At 48.4% G+C, this 14,885-nt stretch overlaps 1 protein-coding gene across 2 annotated transcripts in view; it reads left to right on the top strand.

Moving 5' to 3' along the window:
- Positions 1 to 4,392: 4,392 nt before the first annotated feature.
- The window catches only part of LOC135895857 (uncharacterized), a 64,857-nt gene continuing 54,364 nt past the window's right edge, over positions 4,393 to 14,885 (top strand). For both annotated transcript variants that reach the window (XM_065424056.2, XM_065424057.2), the window contains exon 1: positions 4,393 to 4,791. In XM_065424056.2, the coding sequence (XP_065280128.1) occupies positions 4,762 to 4,791 (30 nt within the window). In that variant the 5' untranslated portion in view covers positions 4,393 to 4,761. The remainder of the gene's footprint in view (positions 4,792 to 14,885) is intronic.

Raw genomic sequence — 14,885 nt, forward strand, 5'->3', positions numbered from 1 at the left:
GGGTATATCTTGAGAATAATAAAAGTTGCCTATGCTAATCGCACCTTATCCTGGCGCTCGCAGATGTGTACAACTATTTAAATCAGGAAGGGGCGGAATTAGCCCAGCGTTATCAAACGTCATACTCACCATTCATCATCCCAATCGTTAACAGTGACAAAAAGTTTACCTCATACGCACACATACGCGTTTCTCAAAGTTACGCACTTTCGATTACGCGTTGCCGATGCCATTTCGTGACCCGCTTCACGCTGGCTGTTACTTCGAAACTTCCTGCACTCCCGCGTTTTCCTCGTCCTAAATGTTGTTTGTCTATCCGAACAACGCGAACGATAACTCAAGAGAGCATATCGACCTGTGAAAACGAACAAAGTCATTAATTGTTTTTGGCAGTCAAGTGAAACAAATACCGATGAATTTCTGGTAAGATTGCAATTAACGGAAACGTAGAGACAAGCGGAGCCGATATATAACAGTACTGTGTGGAGGACGGCGCAGACAAGAAAAGAAAAAGAGAAAACTCAGCAAAGGAGACGCGACCAATCTCGCGGAACGAGGGGGCAAGGCGCTGCCGTATAAATAGCTGCGCGGGCGTCTCCCACATGTACGCGAGCACGGACGGACGCGCTAGGCCTCGTCTGGCCAGGCGTACGGCGAGATTCCGAAGCGAGGCTTCCGTTTTTTTTCCGCCACTGCGAGCAACCAGAGGCAGCGTCGCGGGTGGAGAGACGCATATCGCTAATTACGCTGCAGTGCCGCCGCTGGAGCGGGTTTCGCTCGCCATCACATTCGGGACGCGTGCCGGCACTTGCGCCTCGAGAGGAGCTGCGCGCTCCTTCTCCGCGTGCAGTGGTCGATTGAGATTTTTATGCGGGTGCGTGGTATCACGCGTACGCGCTTTGTCGGCGGATGTATTTCGCCATTTTGAAGCGAAAACGACCACTTCCGCTTTCTATAGGCGGGCGCTCTTTCGCTTGTCTCGATGAAAACTCGGAAGGGTTTTGACTCCAGGCTCCACAAAGACTGTTTTTGTTACTTACGAACTTCTTCGGGACTTTTGTCATTGGATACTTGACCGATTGGCCTGTTTGGTTCAACAGTTGGCAACGACCTGACGCAGAGCCAACCCCCCCCCCCCCCCCCACACACACACTCACGCACACACACACACACCACCGCTGCCTTTACTGCAGTGAGTGTCGCAAAGATTATTGTCATGATCACAGCGAAAGTCACAGTTTCTGGTCAGAGCACTGTTGTGTGAACATAGAAAGTGCAGTTTGACAATCCTGAGCAATATTAATTTCACGGGCTTTTATAAGGCATTGTTACACTTACTTTTTGAGGGCAACCGCAAAACAAAAACAAAATATGTAAAATTCCGAGAACAACCAGGCACTTCTTGTGAGTTGTGAATGCGAAAGCACTGATGTCAAATTGAACGCCGCAGAGCGGTTGTTCGAGTTTTGCGCTGCAAGTAATGTTTTCGAGTTTTGCTGCGTGGTATGGTATCGAGTTTTGCAATTAAACTGATGCGGGTTCTATTTTCTTACAGTTTCTATGTTAGCATGCTAACTGTAGACCGGAACCATTTGGACGATCGATTGCATTTATTTATTATTTATTTGCTGTGCAAGCGGCGCAAATGACGAGAGACCGAGGAAGCAGCAGCGGCCACCAAGGCCGGCAGGCCCACGCAGTAGCTAAGCTCCGTAAGAGAGAAGGAGAGAGAGAGCGAGCCGCCTTCCAAGAACCCTCTCCCCCCAAGCAACACATGGCGCGCCATCGCAACAGCAGGTGTTACAGGTGCTACAGACACCGTTTCTTTTTTCGCTTGATGGGCCATTTGATGTTTTCGCATCAAAAAGGAAAGAAAGGAAGACACGTTATATGATAATATCGAGGCCTCTCGGAGTAGCCCGGAATTTGTACATGAGGAGGCAATCTTTTTCCCTTTTTCGTAGCTTCATGGTACGTGTAACTACTATAAACCTGTACCATATATTTTTACGCTATCAACTTCCTAGCTTTGTCACAATCACGGAATGGTGTACTCTGGTTGCACGTTATGTTTTTTGGTACGTCCTACTAAGGCCTTAAGCGTAGCGCAACCTACATAGGACAAAATGGTGACACAGAACACACACACACACACACACACACACACACACACACACACACACACACACACACACACACACACACACACACACACACACACACACACACACACACACACACACACACACACACACGGCGATCTCTTGCCATACGAGTACTCCTGTCTAGATTAAAAGGCCTTCTCCACATTGAACTGCGACTGCAAGGTGTCATCAGTGGAGCCAAAACCATCCGTCACAAGCTGACGCATAACCAATAGGGCAGACGCGGTGATTCAACGCGAACCCTGTGTACCATAAGAAATGACTCTGTGTCAAGCATGTAGGCACCTCGACGCAACGGCTATGCATGTAAAATTAGAACTTACGGAAAATAAACTATGTGCATAACGTTAGAAAAGAGCCACATTTGGCTTTGAGTGCCCTTCGCTCACATGTCAGTGTGTACTTTCAGAGCGTTCAACACCATAATTAAGTTTAACGTTAATTTACCGCAGAACACGAGCGTTCCCTCATTCCACCCCGCATAGGAATGTGCCTCCACAGGAAGTACGCTAGCTGTTTTCAATGCAGCCTTCCTTGAATTTATCCGCGGGCACATAAAGGCACAATTCTTGGGGCCTTGCCCTACTTTGGAAATCCAGTGTGTAGGAACACCATTTGTGCCACTGTCCGCGATATGTTCCAGAAAGACAAGAACATGCCAACGCTCTCCAAAAATTGGACAATCGGCCGCTTTCTGTGCAGGTGCTGCTGGAACACCGCCCCATCGCTAGTCGACCCATAAAGGGGTGAAGGCGCTTTTGTGTTTCTTGAGGACGACAGATTTGTGCGAACATCTGTTACTATTAATGCAATTTTTATAAGACCACACGCGTCAGCGAACTCAACGCTAATTTCCTTCTTTCGTTCCCTCCTCTCTCTCCCTGCCATCTTTGTTTCCCCCTTCCCGTTCCCCCGGTGTGGTATAGCCAACCGGAGGTTAGTCTGGTTAACCTCCCTGCCTTCTGCTTTTCTCTCCCCCCGTGTAGGAAAAAGCTGCGGTACATAGAACCAATTTGGAGGCATATCAAAGAGCCTGTTTTTCATATTTAGTAGCGGAACTGGACCGAACCGTGCCACTTACAGGTCACTTCAAACGCAGAAAAGCGTTCGTGTTGCGCATACTTCGGGCCTTTTTCAGCAGATTTTCAGTGTGCTATGAAGCAAGCTGTCATCGACAAAATGAAGGGGAAAATTTTCACCCACTTGACACTACCACGAAGCTCCCCTATCGGCTTGCTTTGTAACTTCGTGCTGCTACCAGCTGGGCGACAATTTTCTCTTTCCATCAAACTTCCTCCATGTGGACTTGCGGATTTCCGCAGTACTCATGTGCCAAAAGAAATGACACCACCAGTAACGTAAGGTCCTCAGACGAGTGACCTCAGACGAGTGACGCAATCACTGCTCGTTAACCCGGTATGGCTACAGATGGTCGCATTTTCCTTTGTTTTCTCTAACGTGACTCCCCCCACGTCACCGTTTCAAGCGCGAGCGTGAACTGCGGTTCGTTCCTCGGGCCCCTCGGGAACGTCGCTGTAACGAGGTTAGGAGTTGCGTGATAACACACAACGTCGGATAGCCGAGCCGCATTCGCACGTTATTTGCGCTAAATACTTTGCGCGCGTTTTCTGATCCTTATTCCTAGAGAAATAAAGAGAAACGTGTAGGAGGAGAAAGAGCAGGGCGTCCCGTCGGCGGAGAGATGTAGTGCCGCAAGCGAGTGGCGGGCATCCAGGAAGCGAGGGAGCTCGGCGGCAGCAGGAGAAAGCGGCCGGACTCGGAAATCCCCCTCCTCTTCCTCCGACGAGTCTCCAGCCTCCTCTTGCCTGGAGAGCTGCTCTTGACCGCCTTGATTCAGGCAGGCGCGCTAGCGGTGTTCCCTCGCCCGCGCCGCTACCGCTAACGCCGCCAGCGTTGTCTCAGCCTACACCGCACTCTCCGTTTCACTCGCATCCAACTGCTGTAGTAGCCAGACAGAGCTCTCTCTCTTCTTTTTTTTTTTTGTACGTCTTGTTTAGTTTTCTTTTGCCGGCGGTTTCGCTCTCTTCCCAGGAGTTCCCTTTCCTTCCTGCTGGCTATAGCGGCCGGAACTGCGGTGTATGTAGACCAGCGCCACCGAGAAAACCTTAAGGGGGGCAGCCACGCTGAGAACTAAACGAACCCCCCCCCCCCCCCCCCCCCGCACCCCCCACCAGCACCCTCCTACCTCTGAAGGCGAGGAGACACCGGCTCCTCGAGACGCTGTTCGTGGCCAGTGTAGCGCGGGCGGCCGAGACTGCTGCGTCTCGGAGGTCCTTCGTACAGTCCCGTACGTCTGTCCGTGTCCGTGGTACAGTGGTGGTGTCGCCGTCCCCGCCTCCACCAGACGTCGTCGTCACAGGTCGCTCACAGGAGGAGCGTGTGCAACCAGCCGTGAGTTGTTGACGGGGTGCCATCTCTTCGCCCCGTTTCGGTCGCGCTTGAGGCGTCTCGGAGGAAGAGAATCGGGGACTTGGTTCGGCCAACCCACACGCCCCCAACGCCGCCGCCGTCGCGGAGCGTTGAAAAGCGCCAACGCCGGCCGGTACCTGGGCTCACCACTCGAGAGGGTCCGCCGATGAAGATGACTACGATCCCCGTGCTCCTGGTAAGTTTGGCGCTGCTTTGTGCACGTGCAGACGCCGGAGTGTGGCGTGGGACCGATCGCGAACTCCTTGTCGTTACCGGCCAGTTCTTCCTTCTGTCTTCTTTTATTTTCTGTCTTACAAAGTGGAGCAAGGAGAACCACAGATACTATACGCTAAGTCCGTTACTTGTTGAGCACGTTGCTCGCCCTCTAACGCGACGATTCAGGAGACCAATCTTACCTAAACGAATATGAGCACTTAGAGCTTGCACATTGTACACGCTTGAGCGACAATTCTGCGTTATAATTGGCTAGATCCAGACATTGAAGATTTTTACTTCCCGGGACGTTTGAGATAATAAAGTGTTTTCTCTTATATAGACTAAGATTATGAGCGATTGATATCCCATTCAATTTCAATTTCTTAACCAAAGGAGCAGACTCCTTTGGTTATATACATGTGTAGCTGTCGTAACCCGAGCCAGTTTACAAGACGAAACCCGACGGTATACAGCTCAGACTGGCCTGAGAGCGGTACATTTAGGAGTCTGTTTTAAAACGGGGCTGGAGTGTGAAAATGAGTGTCGTAACCACAGCGGCAATTTGCCTGAGAGAATGATATTGCGTAATTCCGCTCAGGCTTGTTTATTGATCTCCGTGCTGACTTGCTTGTTCTCACTCAGGTAGGTGTCGTACTTCACTCATTTGCCTAAAAAAAAAAAGAAAGGAAAGGAAAATGAAAATGACAGCATGAAGTTGAATTCTACCACAGCGCTAACCGCTATAAATAGGGAACTGTTAAAGTTTAAGGTATCGGCACGACGAAATATTGTGTGTTGCTTCAGCTCTCAAGAGCCTCACTAACGCCACTGAGTAGCCGGTGTGCGTAAATACATAAATGTACCACAAAAGTGAACAAAGATGAGAGTCATCTTACTTCTTTTTCCTATGCGCAGTCAGGGATGCTATTCCGTAAAGCTACTCCAAGCATTTCTATTCCAATTCTGCAATAAATCCTCCATGATTGGTCAAACCATTTTCGGGCCACCCCCACTTCGCCTGTCACTCACGCGACGTCACGAAAATCGTGAGGACGCCCCATCTGATATGATGCGTGCACACTGATTATGCATGATTAGACCGAACGGAATAAAAAAAATTTCTGATTCGCCGCTTTTTTCACCATAATAATCTGCCATTAATCAAATGTTTTCGAGCTGCGCCCACTTCGCCTGCCTGTCACGCGACGTGACAAAACCGCGATAACTCACCGTGTCAATGGGACGTGTACGCGTTAAAGACGCATTAAGGTGCCGAGCAAAAGTGAGATTTCTTCTGAATAGCGCTGGAGACTGCCCGGTTCCTAAAGGAATTAAAGATGGCTGCCCGCCGATTGCTCTGGTACTAGCTACTACGGTAAATGGCACTAGCAATGGCAAAATAAACATTTTACCGTGGCAGTCTTACGTTATCGAGTCCTTTCGGCGCGCATAGATCTCACTTTGCCAACTCTTCTTTGCTGAGGATTCGTTCTAGCAGCATTTTTAATGTTCCGTTGCACGACGCCGCGATTTTCGACCAGCCTCCGCAATCTAAGCAAGGGAAAACGGACCAATCGCAGACGCCGGCACCACCCTCCTGATCAGGTTATCTACTTTCACTGTGCTGACTCGACTCTATCGAGCCCTTCTCCACTTGAGCGTGCGCCTCGCCTCTTGTCAACCAATCCTATAAGAAAATCTGCGCAATGTAGGCAATGCTATTCGCTTTGAAAAAAAAAATGATCTCCTATAAACGAAGAGCGCGTTTGATTGGTCTTTTCAAACAACGCTGCGGGCAACCGCCTGATGCTCGTGTCGGTGGTTATGTAAATTTGACGTTAGGAGATTGGAATATAAACAGATTGGAATGGTTTTACGTTATAGGGCCCAGTTTTCTTATTAAAACGACGGTAAAAAGACCAAGTACTACGTAATCGTGGTATACCAATGTTACATGAAAGAAGACATCTTACTCTAGCTTGTTTTATTCTATCAACTCGGGCAGCCTGCTCTTGAAATGAGTTGACTGCTGTGCTAATTTGTTTATCCAAGAATTAATTGATTGTTCAGTTGCTTTCCGTTCTTAGGTATTCGTCAGAGCAAGAGGCTTTCTGTATCTTCCCTCGCCGTGACATAATTTTATTGAGTGACGCTCACTGATGAAAAAAAAAAAAATACAGCTGTATGCCCCCGAACCCCCATGTATGGCGCCAAACCCCCATACAATCTGTTACGATGACATGGAGTGCTGCGCAAAATGCATAGGATGATGTCGGAGTATTAAAATATGAACGTCATGGGGCATATCGACATTTTCTTAGAGTCAGGTTTTCTAGACGATTGCCCTGCAAAAGAAGAGAGCCTAGACAGCCACTCCTTTGGTGCATAGTTGTTATAAGGTGCAACAGTTATGAGGCGCCACAACACATCTTGCTTCTTCTTCTTCTTCTTCTTTTTCTTCTTCTTCTTCTTCTACTTCTACTTCTTCTTCTTCTTCTTCTTCTTCTTCTTATTATTATTATTATTATTTTATTGCGCCTTCCCTCCTTTTCACAAATCGGGCACAAGATCGACGTCCGAAAACAGCGGCCATAAATATTCGTAGTCGTAGCATATCTTCTCTCCCTATTGAACAAAGCTCTCAATAATGGTATCTCGTAGTTATAAAACTTTCACGATTGCATTTTTTTTTTTGTACTGAGGGTCGTTATGGTAGTCCTCACCCCACGGGACTACGTCGCGCACTCGGTTTAATGCGGCGCACGGGCTCGCATTTACGAATCCCAGTCCTCTTAACGGGCAACGCTGGGCCTGCCTCAGTTCCGCGTAATACCCAGCGAGCCCTTGGGCATTCTGCTTAATTACTATTCTCTGCGCAAGTCGAAATATCTTGTGTGCGCTCGTCGCTATCAGCGCCAATGCGCGCGCCAATGAGCGTTAATGAGCGCCAATGCGCCAATGCGGCTGTTAATGCGGTGAGGAATCCACGGAGGTCCCACACGCTTCCGCGTCCGGCGAGTCTCTAGGTGTCAGTCATATCCGGTGCTTTTGATGGCAGGCGATGGCCACGAGTGCATACAAAAGGACTCAAAGCGCATCCAATAAGGCCACGTCCCTTCATATGGCGACCTCAGCAATGCGCCAATTCCAACGCGCAGCTGCTCGAGAATTTCGGATGATGTAATGATTTCCTGGCAATAATTTTCCTTTCCCCGATTCGTCAGTGGTCTGTGAGGCGCTCCACTTGCCTCTTATACGACCAGAACTGGCCAGTCGGGAGCGGATGACATACCGGATATGGTTTTCATTCAACATAGCGAATGAACGGATTTTACGAGCATCCCGTTCGAAACATCCCAGTAGCATGATGGTACAACCGCGGCCGTTATTTTTCCTCTCCTGCTGCATTTGTTATCGGTCCTTGAGATCCCTTCTTCGTGTAAGCAGACTGTCGAAACTTAGTATAGCCCCCCAAAAGTGTATTTTCATTCTGGATGTACGCCAGCAACTTAATCTCGCTCAGATTGCGCTCAGTGATTTCTTATTTGTTAAGGACCGTGCTTCTACTATAGATACGAAGCTCAAACAGCGGTACTATATATATCTGAAGAGAGAGAAAGATAGGAGAAAGAAAGGAAGGCGGGGAGGTCAACCACACACACGGGGAGCTTGCCACCTATAGACCGTTTTTTCGTAGGCGCCGCCATATTGTGAACGCAGTGGCGCCGCCTATGAGCAGCGCCATACTGGCTTGGGTGAAAGCGGTCTTTTGCATGGCAGGCATACGCTCGGCGGCAGGTTCTGGCGTTTGTTTTCGCGGTCGTGCGGTCTGTTTAGTATAACGTGCGTTTTCTACGTGGTAAATGGTTCTGCGAGACGCGCTGAAGTGGTTTAATGCGTCATGGCCGGAGTTTCTGCTGGCGTTGAGGTGGGCGGAACACGCAGCGCCATGTGTGCGCGCATATTTGAACCTACAATCAGCCTCAGAGATGCATTGTGTATTTCTGAATGTTCGAGTCACTAATGTGACCTTATTGCAGTATTATCCTTTATTTCTAAGCTGCACTTGAGGAGCCATGAACCATACGCGACGATCGTAACGGCGTGAGCGTGGGTACCGTTCTGCTACGATAGGAGCTGTGATGTTATACTTTGACAAGCGTTCAAACTGTTCGCTGCAGGTTACATTGCGTAACTACTTGGTTCGATGGATGAGGTTTCCGCCCCTGAATAAAATAGTTTTGGCAAGTGATAGCAGCATACCTTACAGTCCGAATTACGCTTGTCCAGCAAAGGGACTGTTTACGAACTGCGCGAGCGTCTCAAGCAGTGGTAGGTGCTGGATTACATATATCTTTGTTCTATATACCGCATGGTCCAAGCATACCGCATCAGCGGTAATATATTTATAAACATTGTGCGGCGTGACTATGCGACGCCCTATAGCGGCGTTAGCCCGTTTTCTCTTGCTTTTTCGAGAAAGAGGATGATAACCGAATTTCTTTTTCGGTTGTGTTCATTCCGTTCTCAACGATGCACTCACGCATTACGGAAATTTTGTCCTCAAAGATAGGCATCGCATTCTTTTTATGCGATCCCTCATATATTATGGCTGTATGCAGGCCAAAAAGGCAATGTCGAAGCGCACAGCTTACATATGTACCGTGCTGGTTCACCAACCGCAGTGATCGCTGTGTTGAGCAGCGCCATCGGCTTCATGCAGAAAGGCTAGCGTAGACATATGGTAAATTTAAGCTTACTAGACTTGAAATGCGCGAGAACGATGCCGGTGCATCATAAATATTTGATAGCGCCTGCCGCTTAGATGTTTCGTCGTTGCCAATTTGGTTGGCCGTGCACGCGCATGCGCTCTTATGCTTTATGTTTTACTCCCTATGCTAAGCGATCAGATAGTGAGTGGATTTACCATTTCATCCTGCTAATACAGAGACACCGTTTTTTAAAATTAAAACCGATATAAGCAAAATAGTTCACAACACATACACACACCGCGACTGATAATGTGCGTACACCGCGGCTGATAAAGCACGTCACATTCTTGCGACCCCAAGAGATATTTCTGCCTACTGTAGTTGCCGATGCACCGAAAGGCTTCCCTGACGACCTTATATGAACGTACATGGCGTAAATTTCAATAAGTAAGACCTAAAACATCTCGAAATCGTTCCGCAGCACGCGACAGCAATACTTTCAAGCAGCGCCGCGCCGGATCGCCCAAGCCAGAGAGGAGGAAAGGCTCTCCGCGCGCCCTATCCTCCTCGCCCGATGAAACGGTCTATACACGGAGGGCATGGGCTGTACTGGAATTCTTCTCACCCACGGGATTTAGCTCTCGTCTTCAGTGCTAGTACTTTGCGTGGGAAGTGAAGTGTTGTGGTGTGCCTTCCATCTCTCTTTCCCTTTCGTTTCTCTCCTCTTCAATCGGGTGGGCGTGGTGTCCCTAGCTTTCAGGAGACAAAGGCTGGCCCGCTTTTCATTCTCTCTCAATGGTGTTTATATATGTTTATATGATTAATAACAACACTACTACTACTACTACTACTACTACTACTACTACTACTACTACTACTACTACTACTACTACTACTACTACTACTACTACTACTACTACTAATCCCGGCCATAGCGGCCGCATTTCGATGGGGGCGAAATGCGAAAACACCCGCGTACTTAGATTGAGGTGCACGTTAAAGATCCTCAGGTGATTGAAATTTCCGGAGTCCTCCTCTACGGCGTGTCTCATAATCAGAAAGGGGTTTTGGCACGTTAAGCCCCATAACTTAATTTTACTACTACTACTACTACTACTACTACTACTACTACTACTACTACTACTAATAATAATAATAATAATAATAATAATAATATACTAATAATAATCCATCCGTCTTTCCAACAGTCTTTCACATCATATCAATTATCACTAAAAAAAGTAAAAGACCTCGAGCACGACAACAATGTCTTCATTTAACTTTAGATGTACACGACAGATGTGGGCAGTCTCATTTTACGCATTTGCCTAAAACCATTTGCCTGCGCCTACGTGCGTTCTGGGTAAGGCAGGATCCCAAAATAAAAGTGAGGGTAACAAAAAAAAAAAAGAACGCTTGCGTATCGGGGAGATCAACGCGATTAGAGGCAGCTTTCGGATGGCTTCGTTAAGCGCTGCTATTGCGGCAAACGGAAGCCTGCACACACACAAAAAAAGAAAAAAAAAAGGAGAGGATAATGAGAGAACAGCGCGCCGAGGTGCGCAATCCACTGCTTCGCGCTCTCCGTGCTATTATCTCGGTTCCGCCGCTCCTATATGCATGCGAGCAGCTCGCTTCGGCTGCCTGGCCGACCATGCTTGCCTGCGGCGCCCAGTGGCTACTCGACGCGCGTGGCCGAACGCGACACGGTTCTTTTCGCCCCTATACGGCGACAACTGTCCTCTCCGGAATCGGACGGACAGAGGGTTGCTTCCGGCCTCTTCCTTACTTCCGCCCGCTGCCCCCCTCCTCCCTTCCACTTGACTTCCTCGCGTCCCGCGGAGAGACACACCCCGGATGGAAGAGACAAGGAGCCGACCCGGTTCCGTTTCCTTGCCGCGTATCTCCGTGCGCGCGTGAACGTGAAGAAGGGTTCATATCCCGCCGTGAGTCGCGCCGATCGTCTCTGGTGATAAGCGAGCCCCGATTAGTGCGTGGCCCTGCTTACAGTACTTTGCGCTGACGCACTGAAGATACGCTGTATGCGGTGTTGGACGTGAGAAGGCGCTCACAGCCTAATCGTGTGACGCTATAAGGTGAGGCGCCGATGTGGACGATACGTCCGCTCTCTCCAACAAAGACAATACGCGACTCTTGCGCGACAAAGAGAGAGAGAGAGACGCATTCCCACGTAACGTTTCAGGGAGCCATCTCTAGTCGTGCTGGAATGCTTTTAACGTGCGCTGCTGATATAAGGAGCGTAACTGCAAGGCCGAATATAGTTAAAAAAAGAAAAAAGAAATGCACGAACTTTTTCCTCTTGACGTGCAAGGCGAAGTTAACCTTGCGAAAGGCCGATCGGCAGAAAGGATCTTTACCTTTGGATTACATGCTACCAGTGGTCGATTCTGTAGAACGCGATAAACTTGATAGCACATTGGAGGAACAACGCAGTTTGCAAGCAGAAAAATACGACAAGGAACAAACAACAGACCAATGCGTTCACCAATACAACGTTTCGATGTCTAGCCTCCTTTTGCTGGCGTTCGGTATCCCCATTGCGAAGAAATCGGCAACAACGCAAGGAAGGCCAGAGCGCAATCGAATGGGTGGAGAAAAAATTGTGCTCTCTTTACCAATGCCATCGGTATACGGGAAAAGAAAAAAAGAAAGGGCGTGGTTTTGCGGTTGCACGAAACCGACGTGGCACGACGTGTACTTAAGGCTCACTCACACTGTAGGCCAACTCGACACCGATTTCGGTTGCGACCGAGCTCTCCGCCGAGCGCCGGCAGATTGTCAGCGTCGGCGCAGTGTGACAGAGGCGCCGACACGAAGGTAAAAAACGCTGTCGCCGACAGTCGGTAGACAGAAATCGGTGTCGAGTTGGCCTACAGTGTGAGCGAGCCTTTAGGGTCCTTCGTTTTTGGTTTTATATTTTCTAAATTTCAGCGGGTAGAAATTGGGTGTTACCTTTAATTAAGGAAACCCGGGAGAAATTGGCGTTTTGCTGTCTGGCAGCCCAAAGTTGGGGATGTGCCTGGTAACGTAAAAAAATTAAATTATGGGATTTTACGTGCTAAAAACACTTTCTGATTATGAGGCACGCCGTAGTGGAGGACTCCAGAAATTTTGACCACCTGGGGTTCTTTAACGTGCACCTAAATCTATCTACACGGGTGTTTTCGCATTTCGCCTTCATCGAAATGCGGCCGCCGTGGCCGGGATTCGATCCCGCGATCTCGTGCTCAGCAGCCCAACACCATAGGCACTGGTCAACCACGGCGGGTGGTAACTTTCACAAACGATTAACACTTGCTATTTGTCTCTTTTTGGAGACAAACGCATTTAAACAAGCGAAATCACTGACAAGATCATGTAATGACCGACAAAATGATTCGTGAGTCACTTACACAAATTCTCGTTGGCAGCCATTATTTATATTTATGGGAAAAAAAACACACACAGACAAAAACAACAAATGGAGACGTGTTTGGGGAATACTTCTATTTTTTGTTTTCTTTTTTTGCAACTTTTTTGCAATTTTTTTGCATGCTTCGCAAGGGGTAAAGATGCTTTTCCTTGTCTATCAAGCCTTTGTTGATGTGCGTTATCATAAGCATTTTGATTCTTTCTGTGTCCATCCTAGACGTGTTGGGCTTGTTCGTCTTTGCTTGTCGGGCTGTTTTACTGCTTTACGCGATACGATGTTGCAACGAAATAGCTGTATACTACTAACTAAACCAATTCCCACGTTTCTTAAATGTAACACAGTTGAGTAAACGTCCTCTGAACGTCACAGCTACAGTTCGCAGTGCAGAGAACTGTCAGCTCTGCATTCGCTTCGTAGCGTGTTAGCCACGCTTACGTGCATCCGACGAGCGGGAAATACGATACGATGGGTCATTGTCGTGTTCGTGTAAACGCGGCTTCTAGAAAAAGCAATATGCTTTCGTTCACTCAAGGCTGGCAGGTGCTCAAGAGAGAGAGAGAGACAAAGAGGAGGAAAGACAGAGAAGTTAGCCAGTGTAAGTACCGGCTGACTACCGTGTGCTGGGGAAAGGGGCGCTTGCACTGAAGCATGTCGGTTTTCGCTTGAGCGTTTAGCAGGAGGGAAGCGTACGTTATATTTGTGCATGAATAACGTTAGTACTACGACGTATCTTAACCACTTCGCCACAAAAGGTGGATAGCCTTCTAACACCTGCACTCATTGTTACCCTTTACGAAAGCAGAAACTTCAGGGAGAAATAGGGTCCGATCCGGTTTCGAGAAAGCTTGTTCGAGGCGCAAAAAGTGAAAATTATCGGGCTTTAAACCAAAACTGAGTACCCCACGTACAATCAGCCTGAATTATCGCAGGAATTTCATTGCCACGTGTACTAAACTGAGGATAATAAAGCTATTGAACCGCAGCTTAATGGTGTCACACAGAGGGCGCGAACCATCTAGACCGAGCAGCAAATTGCTCAAGTGATTAGCTCATGCCATTTCTTAAAATTTTTAATAAGAAAGAGAGAGAGAGGGAGCGGGGAACGATTTCATTCACTCGATCGAGTTTGGGTCTCCCTATTCCCATTCTTCTGAGGTAGATGGTGCCATCTTAGAGCAACGTTTGCGCGCCCCTCTCTCTCTATTTACTAACCGTACTGCTTTCTTTCCCCTCAAGCAATGACTGACTGAATGCGGAAATAGCATCAGAGTGTAGGCCATTTCGTGTTGACTTTCCTAAGGGCCTGCGTGATCGCGTTTGTCCACACGATATTTATTCCAGTGCGCCGCATGTGGGAACCTTCTATTTCATTTTCTCTGGCATCTTTCTATTTCATTTTTTTGTTATTCCACCGTGTAAGCTAGCCAACCGGACGCTCCTCTGTTTAACATTCCGTCACCTTCGTCTCTCTCACTCTACGCACCCTCAAAATCCTCCTGTAGCGCCCGTTTCACTTCGCAAACGATCGCTGACCTAATTTATCTAGCTTTGGGCGTCAAGTCCAGAACGTGCGCTGGGACAGCGAAGTGTGTCCGCGGAAGCGGTCTGCTCCATCTCAAAGAAAAAAAAAAAAGACACAGCGATGTAATTTAGAGAATAACGTAGAAAAAAATAAAGTGTAGCGGCCCACACACAGGGGACCCGTTAGCGATATACGCCGTGCCATACGGAAGTTCATTGACTTTCAAGACCCGACCGCCGAGCGTTCTTATTTCTGGAGAAAGCGCGCGGCCGTCGCGTCTCGCCTGTCGCCGTTTCCTCCGGGCGACAACGACTCTGGGCGCACGTCACCTCGCGTCATTCCTCCGCGTCCTGCAATGGAGGCTGACAAACGAATTATTCGCATTCTGGCCTCGTTTAATGGCACGA

Source organism: Dermacentor albipictus, chromosome 2 (assembly GCF_038994185.2).
Source record: "Dermacentor albipictus isolate Rhodes 1998 colony chromosome 2, USDA_Dalb.pri_finalv2, whole genome shotgun sequence".
NCBI lineage: Eukaryota > Metazoa > Arthropoda > Arachnida > Ixodida > Ixodidae > Dermacentor > Dermacentor albipictus.